At 50.7% G+C, this 16,101-nt stretch overlaps 1 protein-coding gene across 3 annotated transcripts; it reads left to right on the forward strand.

The window, feature by feature from the left end:
• Nucleotides 1-5,836: 5,836 nt before the first annotated feature.
• On the forward strand, nt 5,837-10,976 carry TMEM205 (transmembrane protein 205). 3 transcript variants are annotated; one of them, XM_038771089.1, is made up of 5 exons: nt 5,837-5,870; nt 7,450-7,511; nt 8,161-8,285; nt 8,682-8,845; nt 10,150-10,976. In XM_038771089.1, exons 3-5 carry the CDS (start codon nt 8,192-8,194, stop codon nt 10,450-10,452), a joined length of 561 nt encoding a protein of 186 aa, XP_038627017.1. In that variant the 5' UTR covers nt 5,837-5,870; nt 7,450-7,511; nt 8,161-8,191; the 3' UTR covers nt 10,453-10,976. The 3 variants fall into 3 exon arrangements, with proteins under 3 accessions (XP_038627017.1, XP_038627018.1, XP_038627015.1); XM_038771090.1 differs by lacking the exon at nt 5,837-5,870 and adding an exon at nt 6,141-6,226 and having other exon boundaries at nt 8,143-8,285; XM_038771087.1 differs by lacking the exon at nt 5,837-5,870 and adding an exon at nt 6,141-6,226.
• Nucleotides 10,977-16,101: the final 5,125 nt, after the last annotated feature.

Genomic DNA, 16,101 nt, shown 5'->3' on the forward strand with positions numbered 1-16,101 from the left:
GAGGCCTAAGCAGATGGAGGTGGGGAGAGGTCTCCTGGAGACCTCAGATCTTTAGAACCTTCTACTGATCCCGGACCATCATGCCCCACTTGGCTTCCCTTCTCAATCTCCCCTGCCTTGATGCATAAATCCTTAACTTCTAACTCTCCCTCTCTTCTAAACTCAACTCCCTTGCCCCACTATCCCTGGGGCAATCTGGCACTACCAACCCCCAGCAGTCCAGGATCAGCTCCACAACACACTTCTTCTGCTCCTGCACTCATGCCACAGAGCAGCAATCTAGGCAATGGGTCATCTTCGGCCACTTCAAATTCATCCTTACTTGCCATAACTCTGTCCTCCCTGTCACTCAGCAACGGGAATAATAATCATAATAACAGTGATAAAAAGGAGAATGGTATTTTTTAAGTGCTTACTATGTGCCAAGTACTGGGCTAAGCGCTGGGGTAGGTTTGGGATAATCAGATCACTCACAATCTGTGTCCCATACGGGGCTCATTGATCCCCATGGCCACTGCTCCCACCAATTACTTCAGACTTTTATCTCCCTCCTGAAACCTTCAATGCTCCCCCGTCTCACCAGTGATGGCCTTGCCAACTACTTTGTTGACAAAATTGAAACCTTCAGATATGAGCTCCCTAAAATCTCCCTCTCACCTCTCCAGGTCCTTCCCACCCCACCATCCACTCTCTCACCCTTCTCAACCTGTCTTTTAAAAGGAGATCTCCTGGCTGCTTTCAAAAATCTTCCCCTCCACCTGCACCTCCTACCCCATCCCTTCTCATCTTCTGAAAACACTTGTGCCCACTCTTCATCCCTCCCTGGCTGCCATCTTCAACTCGTTCTCTGATGGCTCCTTCCCTTCTGCCTTCAAACATGCCTAAGCCTCCCTATCTTAAAAAAAACCCAAACCTTATCTGGATATCACAGACCCTCCAGCTATTGCCCCATCTCCCTCCTCCCTCTCCTGTCCAAACTTCTCGAATGGGTTGTTTATACCCACTGCCTCCACTTCCTCTCCTCCAAGTCCCTTCTCGATCCTCTATGATCTGGTTTCTGCCCTCTTTACTCCACTGAGATGACACTCTCCAACATCACCAAATCTTGCCAAATCGAATGGACTCTATTTTATCCTAATTCTCCTCAACATGTCAGTTGCCTTCAGCACTATGGACCACCCTCTTCTCCTGGAAACACTATCTAAGCTCGGGTTTTCTGACACAGTTTTCTCCTTGTCCTTCGCTTACCTTTCTGGCCTCTCCTTCTCTGTCTCTTTCGCTGGCTCTTCCTCAGCCTGCCACTTCCTAACTGTGGGTGTCCTTCATGGCTTTGGCGTGGAAGCACAAGATCCATATTACGTCCCCCATATAGGGGCCTGGCTCAGGCATCATCATCCTCATCTTCATCTTCACCCTCAGTATTTATTGAGTGCCAACTGACCACAGAGCACAGTGCTAGCCCTTGGTAACATACAATAGATGTAAAAGACACCGCCCCTGCCCTCGAGGAACTTACAATCTAATGGAGCGGACAGGCAGACATATTGTTTATATACACTGGGAAGAAGAGTAAGAACATAGACAAATGATGGAAACCAAAGTAGGACATTAAATGAATAAATACCTGAAAAAATTTGACCAATTCAGTATATGCATGAGAGCCAAGCGTGGCTAATTGGATGACACAATCTTGTATGTCAGGATTAGTTGGGGAACTGATTGATTGATTGGAATTACTTCCTGGAGATGATGGCTTCCCGAACAGTGTTTTAAGAAAATGATGTGGGCAGCTACTGAAGAAGGGAGAGCCTGGGTATAGGGAGACTGGCAAGGAAGCTGATGCAGCAATCCAGCCGGGAGATGGCAAGGGCTTGGACCTGGATGGTGGCCATAGGGTGAGGAGGAAAAGGTGGATTCAGGAAATACTGTGGAGGAAAATCTGACAGAATCTGGAGACAGACTGAATGTGGAAAGGGAAAGGCAGAGAGAAGTCAAAGAAGACTACAAGGCTCTGAACTCTTGGGTCAAGAAGAGTGGCGTTGGTGGCGTTGTCAACAATGATAGGAAAGTGAGGAGGCTTTAGGAGGGAAGATGAGAAGTTCAGCTTTAACCATTTTAATTTAAGGCCTCATGGGTTACCTACAGGGAGGCAGGAGGAAATGCAAGCTCATGAAGTGAATGAGAGGTCAGGGCTAAAGATGTAGATTTGGGAATCATTGCCTAAAGGTGGTAGTTAACTGCCTCTATTGATGGATGAGCGGTCTCAAGAGAACCAGTGTGTGTAAAACACAAAGAGTCGAGGTCTCAGAACACAACCTTGTGGAATTCCCACAGTTAAAGGCTGAGGGGAGGACAGAGAGCCAGCAGAAGAGACTGAGAAAGAACAGTCTATGAAACCAAGGCTGAGGAGAAAGTCTCAGAGAAGGGAATGGTCAACAGGGTCAAAGGTGGCTGAGAGGTCAAGGAGGATTAGGAGAGAGTAGAGCTCATTCAAATTGGCCATAGAAGGTCACTGGAAACCTTGGGAGAGTGTAGTTGCAGTAAAGGGGGTGGAAAACAGTCTGCAGAGGGTTGAGAAGAGAGTTGGTGGAGAGGAAATGGAAGCAGCGGGTGAATACTTCCTGTTCAAGGAGTTTGGACAGGAGTGAGACCAGGGAGATGGGGTGATAGCTGGAGGATTCCGTGGAGTCAAGGAATGGCTTTTTCTGTATGGGGGAGACCTGGGCAGGCTTGAAGGGCGAGAGGGAAGAAACCAGAGGAGTGTGAGAAGGTGAAAATAGGAATAAGGGGAGGAGGGTCCACAACACAGGTAGAAGAGTTTGATTTTAAGAGTTGGCAGGAGATCTTTTGGGAGACACCTGGAAAGGAGGAGAATGAGGAAGTGGGAATAGGAGAGTGTTGAGGAAGCAAGAGTGGCCGCTGGGGGAAGTGATGGCCTCTATCTTCAATCAAGTAGCTAATGAGGTCAACAGGAGAGAGAGGGAAGAGGTGGGGCACCGAGACTTCAGGTGGGAGATAAAGGTGACTTTTTTTTTATGGCATTTATTAAGCGCTTACTATGTGCAAAGCACAGTTCTAAGCACTGGGGAGGTTACAAGGTGATCAGGTTGTCCCACGTGGGGCTCACAGTCTTGATCCCCATTCTACAGACGAGGTAACTGAGGCACAGAGAAGTGAAGTGACTTGCCCAACATCACACAGCTGACAATTGGTGGAGGTGGGATTTGAACCCATGACCTCTGACTCCAAAGCCCGTGCTCTTTCCACTGAGCCATGTTGCTTCTCCAGTAGATCTCGCTGCCTCCCATGAAAAGGCCTGTAAAGAACAAGTGAGCGATGAAGAAGACAGAATCAGGGTTCAAGGAGTTAGGTTTGGAGCAGGGAGGGTGAGAATTTGGACCGTGTTAGAGGCAATGGGGTAGGGAATGTCTTGTAGGGAAGCAGCATGGTGTAGTGGATAGAACACGGGCCTGGGAATCAAAAGGTCATGGGTGCTAATCCCGGTTCCGCCGCTTGTCTGTTGTGTGACGTTGGGCAAGTCACTTCACTTCTCTGGCCCTCAGTTACCTCATCTGTAAAATGGGGATTGAGACTGTGATCCCCATGTGGGGTAGGGGCTGTGTCCAACCCAATTTGCTTGTATCTATCCCAGTGCTTAGTACAGTGCCTGGCGCAAAGTAAGTGCTTAACAAACACCATAATAATTATTGCCATTATCGTTGTGGGGACACACAGGCATGAACCTGACTAAAGCTGCGCTCTGGACTCATCGATAATAGGGCATGATTGTTCTTCACCAATTCTAGGCCCCTTGTAACTCCCCACTCCTCCTGGAGCTGGTGTCTGCAGCCTGAGGGAAGGGGAGAATCTGAGGAATTCTCTTCGAATCTCCCCCTGCTCCAGCTCTGCCAGGTGTCCGCATCTCTGAAATTCTCATCAATCAGTGGTATTTGTTGAGTGCTTTGTGCAGCGCACTGTACTGTTTGGAAGAGTACCATACAGTAGAGTTGGTAGATGCAATCCCTGCCCAGAAGGAGCTTATGGTCTACAGGGGAAGACAGATATTAAAATAAATTACAGGTAGGGAAAATGGTAGAATGTAAGAATATGTACATAAGTGCTGTGGGACTGAAGGTGGAGTGACGAAGAGATCCCAAGTGCAAAGGTGACACAGAAGGGAGAGGGAGTAGGGGAAATGAGGGCTTAGTCTGGGTAGTTGTCTTGGAGGAGATGTAATTTTAGGAGGGTTTTGAAGGTGGGGCGAATGGTGGTCTGTCGGATATGGAGAGGGAGGGAGTTCCAGGCCAGAGGGAGGATGGGGGTAAGGGGTCAGTGGCAGGATAGAAGACACCGAGATACCGAGAGCAGGTTGGTATCATCTAGCCCTGGCACCTCCTTTGGAACCTCCATAACATTTCCTTTACCTACAGGGGCAACTATTCATATCTAGGAATGCGGGCAGGGAACGTGTCTACCAACTCTGTTGCATTGTACTCTCCCAAGCGCTCAGTATAGTGCTCTGCACACAGTGAGTGCTCAGTAAATACTATTGATGATGATGGAAACAAGCACGGAGTGCCAAGGCCGGCTGTTCACATCATGGGAGCACATGATCAGGTATCAGACCGCCTCCTCATATGTGCCAACGTTTAACAAAGTGGTTAATGGAGTGTGACTTCCTGGGAAGTGTGAACAGAGAGCATCCATCCCCCCACAAAGGGATGGGACAGCGGCCCGGGGGGAGGACAGCCTCCCACCTGCCTGTTGGCACTCAGCTACACCATGCTAGCTGTTTCAGGGAGGTAATCTCGGCTTGGCCACTTGTCTGCTGCGTGACCTTGGGCAAGTCACTTCACTTCTCTGGGCCTCAGTTACCTCGTCTGAAAAATGAGGATTGAGACTGTGAGCCCCACATGGGACAGGGACTGTGTCCAACCCTATTTGCTTGTTTCCACCCCAGCGCTTAGTACAGTGAGAAGCAGCTTGGCTCAGTGGAAAGAGCCCGGGCTTTGGAGTCAGAGGTCATGGGTTCAAACCCCGGCTCCGCCAATTGTCAGCTGGGTGACTTTGGGCAAGTCACTTCACTTCTCTGTGCTTCAGTGACCTCATCTGTAAAATGGGGATTAAGACTGTGAGCCCCCGTGGGACAACCTGATCACCTTGTAACCTCCCCAGCGCTTAGAACAGTGCTTTGCACATAGTAGGCGCTTAATAAATGCCATTATTATTATTATTATTATTATTATTACAGTGCCTGGCACATAGTTAAGCGCTTAGCAAATATTATGATTATTATTATTTGGGAAGTGACACTGCCCTCTCTATGCGGCACTTCTGCGTTCTCTCAGCTGCCTCGGGGTCCTGACCGTGGTGGGGGGCTTTCGTTGCCGGGGCTGCTCGGCTGCCCCCACTCCTATTCCTTAACCCGTAAGGGGCCAAATCCCAAGTGGGCGTTCAGGGAGACATCGTATTCCGCATTAATTTGAGGGAGGACCGAAGATGGGGACAGAGGGCAAAACTAGGGTCTTTGGAGAGGGGGCGTGGTCAACAACTTCGCCCCGCCCCCTTTGTTGCGTTCCGAAAGGCTATTGGCTGTCCTCCGCGCCCGTATTCTTGGCACTCGTTGAGAAATTGAGCAATGACCGGTAGGGAGGAGGAGAGTGGGTGGGGACTAGAGTCCAACGCGCAACGTGATTGGCCAGGAACCGAAGGAGGCGGAGAAACGCCGGCCCGCTTTGGGGCGTGATTGGTGCAGAGCGCAGCGAGAAGGCGGGGCGAGGGATGTATCAAGGCGGGGGGCGGGGCTAACTGTCGAGGTCCCGGGAGGTGGGGGCAAGGTAGAGAGGAGTTGGCGAGTCGGAGAGACGCAGGTATGAGGGCCAGTGTTGGGCTCCTCTTAGGCGTCCAGCCTTTTCGGGCCCATCCCCTTAAACTGTCTCCCGGCCTCCGGCTGGTGGGCAGGCTCACTCCGTCTCCCTCCATCCTCCCACGTTGCTTCCTGGTGGGAGGAGCTCCCAGGCGCGGTTGGCGATCGGGCGGGAGGAGGGTGACTCAGCACCACTACGTTAGGGGGTTGGGCTCCGAGGGAGGGGAAGCTTCTGGGCCCCTGCCAGGGGCGGGGCAAATTCGGCTCTCTAACCCGGAGGGTCTCGGGGTGGAGACGGGGCCAGAGCGGAGGCCTAAGGGCGGCAAGACGTTTTCTCAGACTTCCCCGGATCTGACCCTGGTAATCGAGGAACTGTTGGCTGGGTGGGGGTCACCCAGGGGGGCCGGGCGCTGCCTTGAGGGGATCTTTTAGATCCTTGAGGGGACCTTTTAGACTGTGAGCCCACTGTTGGGTAGGGACTGTCTCTATATGTTGCCAATTTGTACTTCCCAAGCGCTTAGCACAGTGCTCTGCACATAGTAAGCGCTCAATAAATACGATTGATGATGATGATGATGATGATCTGAGGCCGCTGAACTACCCTAGAAACATCCATGGCACGGCTTTGGAGGGGTGGTTCCCCACCTTCTGCGGAAACTTTAAAGACACCCCACCTAGAATCGATGGAATGGATTCTGATGCCTTCCTGGATGGGCCTCCACCCCCCGCCTAGAATGGATGGAATGGATTCTGATGCCTCCCTGGATGGGGGTGACTGATCATAAGACAGCAGAAACCTTTGGGAAATACTACTCCCCAGTGTCATTGTGTCCAGATAGAGCAAACCTCAATGTTGCCCTACCGTCAGGGTCTTCTACACAGGCACGCTCTGTACCCACACACGGATTCCAAGCTTTAACTCCAAAACACTCCCCCCACACCCGAGATCCGGCAAAATGGGCTGGATCAGAATAGAGAAATTCGCTCCTCTAATGCTAGCCATTTCACTGTATCTCTGTCTCGCCTATCTCCTGCTTCTGTCCCACCCATGTCTGCGTCCTTCCTCTGGCCTGGAACGCCATCCCTCCTCAAAACCGACAGTTACTCTCACCCCCCCCCCCGCCCCCCGCAAAGCCTTATTGAGGGCACACCTCCTCCAAGATGCCTTCCCAAACTAAGCCCCTCCTTTCCTCTTCTCCAACTCCCTTCTGCATCACCCTTTGTCCCCCCGCCCCTCCCAGCAGAGTAGTCAGGAAGCCGAGTACATAGTACTAATGTACGTATCTAATTTATTTGTATTGATGTCGTTTCACACCCCCCCCCCCCCAGAATGTAAGCTCACTGTGGGCAGGGAACGTGTCTGTTTATTGTATTGTACTCTCCCAAGCGCTTAGTACAGTGCTCTGCACACAGTAAGTGCTCAATAAATACGATTGAATGAATGAATGCATGCATGCCAGTAAGCCAAATGCTGGAGGTGGGTAGACCTGAGCACTTGACGGTGACCAGGCTCATCAGATGTCAGCCTATCTCTCCCCTGCCTGTGGACGGTGTTGGCAGCTGACTGGGGTTTCCTCTTTTAGGGCATCTCCTTGGGTCACCTGCCTTAGTTCACCTGACTGGGGAAGTAAACTCTCTCCCACAGGTAAGAGTAGAGCTTTCCCCCCATCCTGCCCCTGGGGAAGAGCTGCTGCTGTTCCCCTTGCAGCCCTTTGCTCTTTACAGCCACCCTGCCCGTTGTGGTGGAACCTGTTTCACTCAAACAGGGAAGAGAGCACTTCCCCAGTAGATCATCCCAGGACTGGGAAGCCCAAACTGCACTCCCGAAGTCCGGGCTCGGTGGAAGCCGGAAGAGCGTCTGCGGCTGTACTGAACCCTAGCAGCCTCCCAGGACTCTTGAATTGAGCAGCAGTGACCTGGCTCTGTTTCTAATTCTGCCAACACGCTTGCTTGATGGGCCTGCCCCATCAGAGAGTTGAGGAGGAAGGAAATGGGGTCGGTGCATGCCTTGGAGCCAGGAGTGTCCCTCAGGGGATGTCAGACCCACTGGACAGACTTCAAACAGCCTGGGTCCCACCCTGCTCAGTGAGCGGAACACTGGGGAGTTGCTGTGCAGGGGCATCAAAAGCGGCATGGTTGGCCAAGGAGCTGGTGACTACTCTTGGGGGTTGGGGGGAACCCCTAAGCGACAGGTCCAGGGGCAGATGGCCCAACCCTAAGGATGGACCTGCTCAATTCTGAACCCAAGTTCCCATCCCGTCCCCTCGTCCCCCCCGCCCCCACCGTCTCTTTAGGTCTCAGGTCAGCACTCACTGTGGGATACTGATGGAAGGGGAGCCTGGGAGCATGGCCAAGGTGGCCCAGTTGCTGATCCTGTCTCTGTCCTGGGGCATGCAGATCTGGGTCACCTTCATCTCAGGTAGGCTGGGAGGAGGCGGGGGGGGGGGGCACCAGGTGGGGTGGAGGGAGGGCTCTGCTCCCCAGATCCTAAGACTCATCTGTCTACCAATGTGTCTACCAATTCTATTGTATTGTACTCTCGCAAGTGCTTGGTACAGTGCTGTGCAGCACAGTAAGGGCTCAGTAAATACCACTGATTGATTGATGTCCCGATCCGGCTCACTGCCGCATGACCACGTTCTTCCTTCTGTGGAGTTTGGAGGTAGTAGGGGGGAGAACCCTGGAGTTCTGTCTCCCAGGCTCCTTTTGTGAGGGTAGTGCCCCCTGGGATGGCAATCCTAGCTGGGTGAGTTGTGGTGGGATGAGCACGCTGATTTTTTTTTTTTCCGCCCCCTAACCCTTGCTTCCCCTCCAGGTTTTGTGTTGTACAGGGGTGTGGCCCGGCACACCTTTGGCCTGGTGCAGAGCAAACTCTTCCCCTTCTACTTCTACATAACGCTGGCTTGTGCCTTCCTCAACCTCAGCATCTTTGCCGTTTACCACCCACGAGAACAGCTTACCCAGGGGGAGGCCGGCCAGGTACCCAGGAGAGAAGGGGTTGTGGGACTGGGAAATGGGGAGGGCCTAAAATGACCAGCTTCTTTCCGCTTAGATTTTTGTGTGGAGGTCCAGCCGGCTGTTGCCCAAGAACAGCTGTCCCTTTAAAAGTCACAACAAAATGTAACCGGTGCTTGGGCTCATGGCTGTATGCCAGGAAGGGCTTGGCATTCTACACAATGTTGTTCAGGCTGATTTCTGACTTATTTTCCCCCCTCCCCTGTTCCCTGCATAATGCCATCGGATCCCCATGGGTAGGGAGTTCCTGGTTGAAGAACCTGCCTACCTGGGGATTTGGGTACCCCGGGGAGAGCTCAGTCACTCTCCCCAGGGAGAGCAGAAGTCCCAGCCAAATGCATTGTCTGTGCCCAGCAGGGATGGACCTGTGTTGTGTATTGGGGTATATTCCTTTCAGCCCTTTGAATTTAATGCATTGGATTCTCTACAGTACTGTTGCTACTTCTTAAAGCTGGGGGGTGGGAGGGATATCTCCATAGTGCTCTTTTCCCCAGGTGAAAGAAATAACTAGGGCTGGGGGTGACCCAGGATTTCGTGACACCTTGTATGCTGGCAGACCAAGCAGTCTCTCAGCCAGCTTTCAAATTCAGTTTTTATTATTTCTCCCTATTTACTTCTTGGATCTATGCCTGTCCTGACCTACTGTCACTGCCCAACAGCAGAAATGTAGGCAGAGGGAAGGAGATGATGACAATAATAATAGTGGTGGTGATAATATTTGTTAAGAGCTTACTACGTGCCTAGTACTGTTTTAAGCTCTGGGGTAGATACAAGGTAATCAGGCTGGACACACGTGGAGCTCACAGTCTAAGGGAGAGAGAGAACAGTTATTCCCTCATTTGACAGATGAGGAAACAGTCCCAGTGAAGAGATTTGCCCAAGGTCACACAGCAGGGAAGCGGCAGAGCCGGGATTAGAACCCAGGACCTCTGATTCCCCAGCCGGGGCTCTTTCCACTAGGCCACACTGCTTCTGGATATAGGGTGTGTAGAAACCCACTCCAGATCGCCGATTGGCTGAAAGCCAGGCTCCTGTCTCTTTAAAGGTGGCGTAATTTGTTTGGTATCCTGAACGTATTTCTTTCCCCTCTCTCCCGCCTTCCCAGTTGCCACTACTGGTTCCCCTGTGGTTTGTAGGTTGTGTTGAAACTGAGAGCTTCCCCTCTCGGTACCCTGGTATGGAACCGTGTGGGTCGTGGCTGCCATCTGAACTGTGACTGACCTTGAGTAATCGTGCGAGTCTGTCTCTTTCTCTTTCTCTCTCCTCAGCTCTCCCTCTTCTTCGTTTGCCTGGTGCTGTCAGCTCTGAATGCCCAGTGGCTCTCAGGCTCCACCACGGAGGCCATGTGGAAGATGCAGGCGGTGGAGAAGGAGCACAGGCTGGGGCAGGAAGTGGGCCTGAGCAGCAGTCAGGGGGCCTACAAACAGCTGCGGGAGAAGGACCCCAAGTACCGGGCTCTGCGGCAGAAGTTCTTTCGCTACCATGGCCTCTCCTCCCTCTGCAATCTTGCCTGCCTGATCTGCAACGGGGTCTGCCTGGTCTGCCTGGCCCTGCGACTTGACAGCCTGTAGGCCGGAGGCTGGAGCCACGTGAGCCCCAGCTCCTCTGCCCTTACTGCGTACCCTGCTGCCCTCCTTGGTGGGCAGAGAACGAATGAAACCAGAATCTTTATCCCTCAGCCCTGCCCCTTTGTAGGACTGAAGTGTCTGAGACCCAACTTCTCCTTTCCAGGGCCGGACTTTGGCTTCTCTTCCTGACTTACTGGTGGTCGGGGAGGGTGGGTGCCGGGGATGCCACAGAATCGTGATTCTGGGCCCAAAGGTGCTGCCTTCTCTCTCAATTGGGGCCAATCTCCTGTCTTTTTGTAGGAACACCCTACTTTTGTAGCTGCCACCCATTTCAGGCCTAAGTGCTGAAGTGACCGTCCCTGCCCTATCTTGTTCATCTCCTTTGCATGGTTTTTAGACCACTGTGGGGTGGGAGGGAAGTGTCTACTTCCTGCTCCTGCTGTGGGTAAGCTCTTAAAACAAGACCCTTCTTTGTACAGCCTGCCACTGTTCCCCAGAAATGATTAAAGCGATTTCTTAAGAGTGTCGTCTGTGGTGGGGTTGCTGTGAATACTTGTTTCTCGTCTCACCCTATAACCCAGTTTAGGTGTGGCCTTTAGAACCCCTGCTTCTTGGACAAACTCCCCTTAATCCTTGATCTATTTCTGCCCCGTTCACTACTTCTCGTGGCCATCACCGAGACCTGGCTCTTGCTTGATGATGCTCTCTCTTCGCCCCCATCCCAAAACACAAACACACACCCACACCCCTGCCCCTCCCTGCCCCTTACCACCCACTCTTGGGGGAGGGTTGGCATGGGGAAGAGTTGGCCTCCTCACCGTCCCATCCCCTCTTGTCCCTCATCTTGTCTTCCTCTGAAGCCCATGTCCTCCACCTCTACCACCCACTACAACCATTAGTTACGGTATTTATTAAAAGTGCTGGGATAGATTCCATTTTATTAGATTGGACATAATCCCTGACCCCAGCGGGTCACAATCTATTGTCTCCCCATTTTACAAAGAAGGAAACAGTCTCAGAGAGGTAAAGTGGCTTGCCCAGGATCACACAGCAGGTCAGTAGCAGAGCTGGGACTAGATTGTGGAAATCTTGTGCCCATCCCACTAGGTCCACATCCTGTCCTTCCTGAAAAAAACCTTTGATTGTCCCCATTTCAATCTGGCTGCGGGGCCCAGGGAAAATGGGAGAGGAGGGGTGGACTGAGGTTTCACCTCCACTTTTCTGAGCAACTTCTCTCCTACACTATGTCTTGGGGACTTGACTAGCCACAAGGATGTTCCCAATGATCTGACATCCCCTCCACCCCCCAGCTGCCCGTTTCCTCTCTTAAACTCTGGGACACTTGCTCCACTCCAGCTCATCCATCCCTTCCCCACAGCACCTGTATATATGTTTGTACAGATTTATTACTCTATTTATTTTACTTGTACATATTTACTATTCTATTTATTTTGTTAATGATGTGCATCTAGCTTTATTTCTACTTATTCTGATGACACCTGTCCACATGTTTTGTTTTGTTATCTGTCTCCCCCTTCTAGACTGTGAGCCCGTTTTTGGGTAGGGACCGTCTCTATATGTTGCCAACTTGTACTTCCCAAGTGCTTAGTACAGTGCTCTGCACACAGTAAGCGCTCAATAAATACAATTGAATGAAATGAATGAATTAATCCAGCCACCAACCTGGACACCCAGGATCTCACCATCACTGGTCACTGTTCTATTTCTAACCTCAGTAACTCTGAAATCTCACTCTGACCACAATCTTAAAACCTGCCATCTCACCCCCAACCCACCACACACACACACACACACACACACACACACACACACAAAACTGTTCTCTCTCCCCTCAGTTCTTTAGACCACCTCTATTTCCCAAGGCATCATGACCCCCTTAGGCTCCCTATCGAACCTCTGCTCTTGTCACCCAAATTCACTCCCTCAACTCTGTCCTCTCTACCATCCCCATCTCCCTTGCCCACCTACCCCTCAGCTGAGCTCACATCACTGACGCAGTAGACTTCCCGCTGAAGGGGGCTGTTGGCAAAAATCTAGACATCAGGGTGACTGTTGTCACTTCAAATTCATCCTTGCTCACTACTCCTCTGCTCTCTTTCGCTCAGCAATATTACTTCTTCCTCATAGACGCCTATGACCAATCCAAATTACTCTAGACCTTTACCTCCCCTCACCCCTAATGCCTTTGACAACTACCGTGCTGACAAAATTGGAAACAATCCGACGCGAGCTCCTCAAAGTCTCTGGCTCCTTCCCCCCACTACATCCACTCTTATCCTTCCCAGCCATCTCTCAAGAGGAGAGCTCCCACTTGCTTTCAAAACCTTTCCCCTCTCACTTTCTAAAAATACTTCCTCCCACTCTTTGGTCTCCCTGACCACCACCTTCCTTTCCTTACTCTCTGGTTCCCTTTGCCTTCAAACAAGCACAAGTACTAAAAACAGTCTCTGGATTCCAGTGAACCTCCCAGCTATCGCCCCACCTCCTCCCTCCCATTCCTGTTTAAACTGTTCAAATGGATTTTCAATACTTGGTGTCTCCACTTCCTCACCTCTAACTCCCTTCTTGACCCACCACAGTCGGGTTTCTTCCCCCTTCATTCCGTAGAAACCACTCACCCCGAGGTCACCAATAACCTTTTTCTTGCCAAATGTAATGGATTCTATTCAGCCCTAATCTGCCATGACTTCTTGGCTGCCTTTGACACTGGCGATCGCTCCCTTCTCTTGGAAACATGATCTCATCTCACGGGTTCTAATCCCGACTTCGCCACGTGTCTGCTGTGTGGCCTTGGGCAAGTCACTTCACTTCTCTGGGCCTCAGCTCATCTGTAAAATGGGGATTGAGACTGTGAGCCCTAGAGAGGACAGGGACTATGTCCAACCTGATTTGCTTGTATCCACCCCAGCTCTTAGTACAGTGCCTGGCACATAGTAAGTGCTTAACAAATACCATTATTATTATTATTATTATTATTATTAATAACCTTAGTTTTACTGCTAGTTCTTTTCTGGTTTCCAACTACCTCTTAGGCCAATGCTCAGTCTACCATGGGCCTGGGGTCAGAGGATTTGGGTTCTAGTTTCAGTTCTGCCAGTTGCTTACTGTGTGTCCTTGAGAAAGTCATTTAACGTCTCTGTGCCTCCATTTCCTCATCTGCAAAATGGGGATTTAATACCTGTTCTCCCTCCTACTTAGACTGTGAGCTCTGTGTGTGAGGGGGACTCTGTTCAGCCTCATTCACTTGTATCTATCCCAGAGCTTAGTATGGTAAAGTAGCAGCATGGTATAATGGATAGAGCACGGGCCTGGGAGTAAGAAGGTCATGGGTTCTAATCCCGGCTCCACCACTTGTCTGCTGTGTGACCTTGGGTAAGTCACTTCACTTCTCTCTGCCTCAGTTACCTCATTTGTAAAATGGGGATTGAGACTGTGAGCCCACATGGGACAGGGACTGTGTCCAACCCGATTTGCTTATACCCACCCCAGCGCTTATACAGTGTCTGGCACATAGTAAGCACTTAAATACCATAATAATCATCATCAGCAGCAGCAGATCTTCCTCTACCACCCAGCCTCTAACTTTGGGTGTCCATCAAGGCTCTGAGGCTCTGCTCTGAGTCCCCTTCTCTTCTCAATCTACCCTCACTCCCTTGGGGAGCTCATCTTCTCCCACGGCATCTGCTATAGTGATGACTCCCATATCCATTTTACTATCTTAGGCTGCTCACCTTCTCTGCAATCTCCCATTTCCTCTTGCTTTCAAGACGTCTCCACATGGATATGCTGACAGCACCTTGAGCTCAAAATATCTAAAACTGAAATTCTCACCTTTCCTCCCAAATCCATTCTCCCACCTAACTTTCCTATCACTGTCGACATCACCACCACCGACCTTCCTGCCCCTGAAGCCCGTAGTCTTGGCATCCCCGACTTCTCCCCCACTCTCTCAAACCCTATATTCAGTCTTTCGCTAAATCCTGTCTGTTTTTTCCTCCACAACATTCCTCAGATCTGCTCCTTCCTCACCATCCAAAGCAGCGTGGCTCAGTGGAAAGAGCATGGGTTTTGGAGTCAGAGGTCATGGGTTCAAATCCCAGCTCTGCCAATTGTCAGCTGTGTGACTTTGGGCAAGTGACTTAACTTCCCTATGCCTCAGTTACCTCATCTGTAAAATGGGGATGAAGACTGTGAGCCCCACGTGGGACAACCTGATCACCTTGTAACCTCCCCAGTGCTTAGAGCAGTGCTTTCCACATAGTAAGCGCTTAATAAATGCCATTATTATTATCCAAATGGTCACCACCCTGGTCCAGTCACTTGGACTATCCTGACTAGACAACTGTATCAGCCTCTTTACTGATATCCCTGTTTCTAGTCTCTCCTCTCCAGTCCATACTTTACTTGGCTATTGGGATCATTTTACTAAAACATCTTTCTGCCCATGTTTCCTCAAAATCCTCCAATGGTTACCTACCCCTCTCTGCATCAAGCAGAAGCTCCTGACCATTGGCTTGATTGGCAGTCCATCAGCTGTCTCCCCTCGATTTATCCACTCTCTGCTTCCACTACACCCCAGCTCACATTCTTTGTTCCTCCCATCCTAACCTATACCCACTGTTCTTCAGTCTCATCTCTCCTGCTACTGACCTGTTGCTCACGCCCTTCCCCTTGCCTAAAACTCCCTCCTCCTTCAAAACCACCAGACCCTAGTGCTCCCCATCTTCACAAACTTTCTGCCATCCCACCTCCTCCAGAAGACCTTCCCTAATTCATTTGTATTCTTCCTAGATCGTAGCCTCCCACTCTTGTACACTCAACCACTTGTAACACTTCTGTACATATCTTACTCTGAGAACTTATTCATCTGCATATTCATCTTTCTACCATATTTGCCATTCATTTTGTGTCTGTCTTCCCACTTAGATTATAAGATCCTTGAGGATAGGGATTGTGTCTTTTAATTATTGTACTCTTCCAAGAGTTTAGCATAGTTCCCTGCATACAGTAGGCGCTCAATAAACACGATTGAGTTTCCTATATGTGTGAGGCCTTTCGATGAGAAGCAGCGTGGCTTAGTGGAAACAGCCTGGGCTTAGGAATCAGAGGTCGTGGGTTCTAATCCTGGATCCACCAGTTGTCTGCTGTGTGACCTTGGGCAAGTCATTTAACTTCTCTGGCTTCAGTTCCCTCATCTGTAAAGGGGGGATTAAGACTGTGAGCCCCATGTGGGACAACCTGGTTACCTTGTAGCTACCCCAGTACTTAGAACAGTGCTTGGCACATAATAAGCGCTCAACAAATACCATTATTATTATTGTTATTTTGGGGGGGCTGCTTCTCTCACATTCAAAATGTGGCTGTTCTTTGGGGTGGGGAGTGGGGGAAGTTTGGGGGTGAAGGCTGTGCTATTGCTTAGTGGGATAGGAAAAGGTCCAGACTATCTTGACAAGGTCTAGGACATGTGACCAGCAGATGGGGCCCATAGGCACTCAGTTTTCTCTTTCCTTTCTTCTTCTCCAGCTGTTAACAAGCCAAAGTAGCCCCAGGGTGGAATACGGGAAGGAGGGAATAATAGAAGCAGATGGCAGAGGAAGGGTATCCTAGAAAAGTGGAGCCTCTGTACTGAAC

The sequence above is a fragment of the Tachyglossus aculeatus genome, chromosome X2 (assembly GCF_015852505.1).
Source record: "Tachyglossus aculeatus isolate mTacAcu1 chromosome X2, mTacAcu1.pri, whole genome shotgun sequence".
Classification (NCBI taxonomy): domain Eukaryota; kingdom Metazoa; phylum Chordata; class Mammalia; order Monotremata; family Tachyglossidae; genus Tachyglossus; species Tachyglossus aculeatus.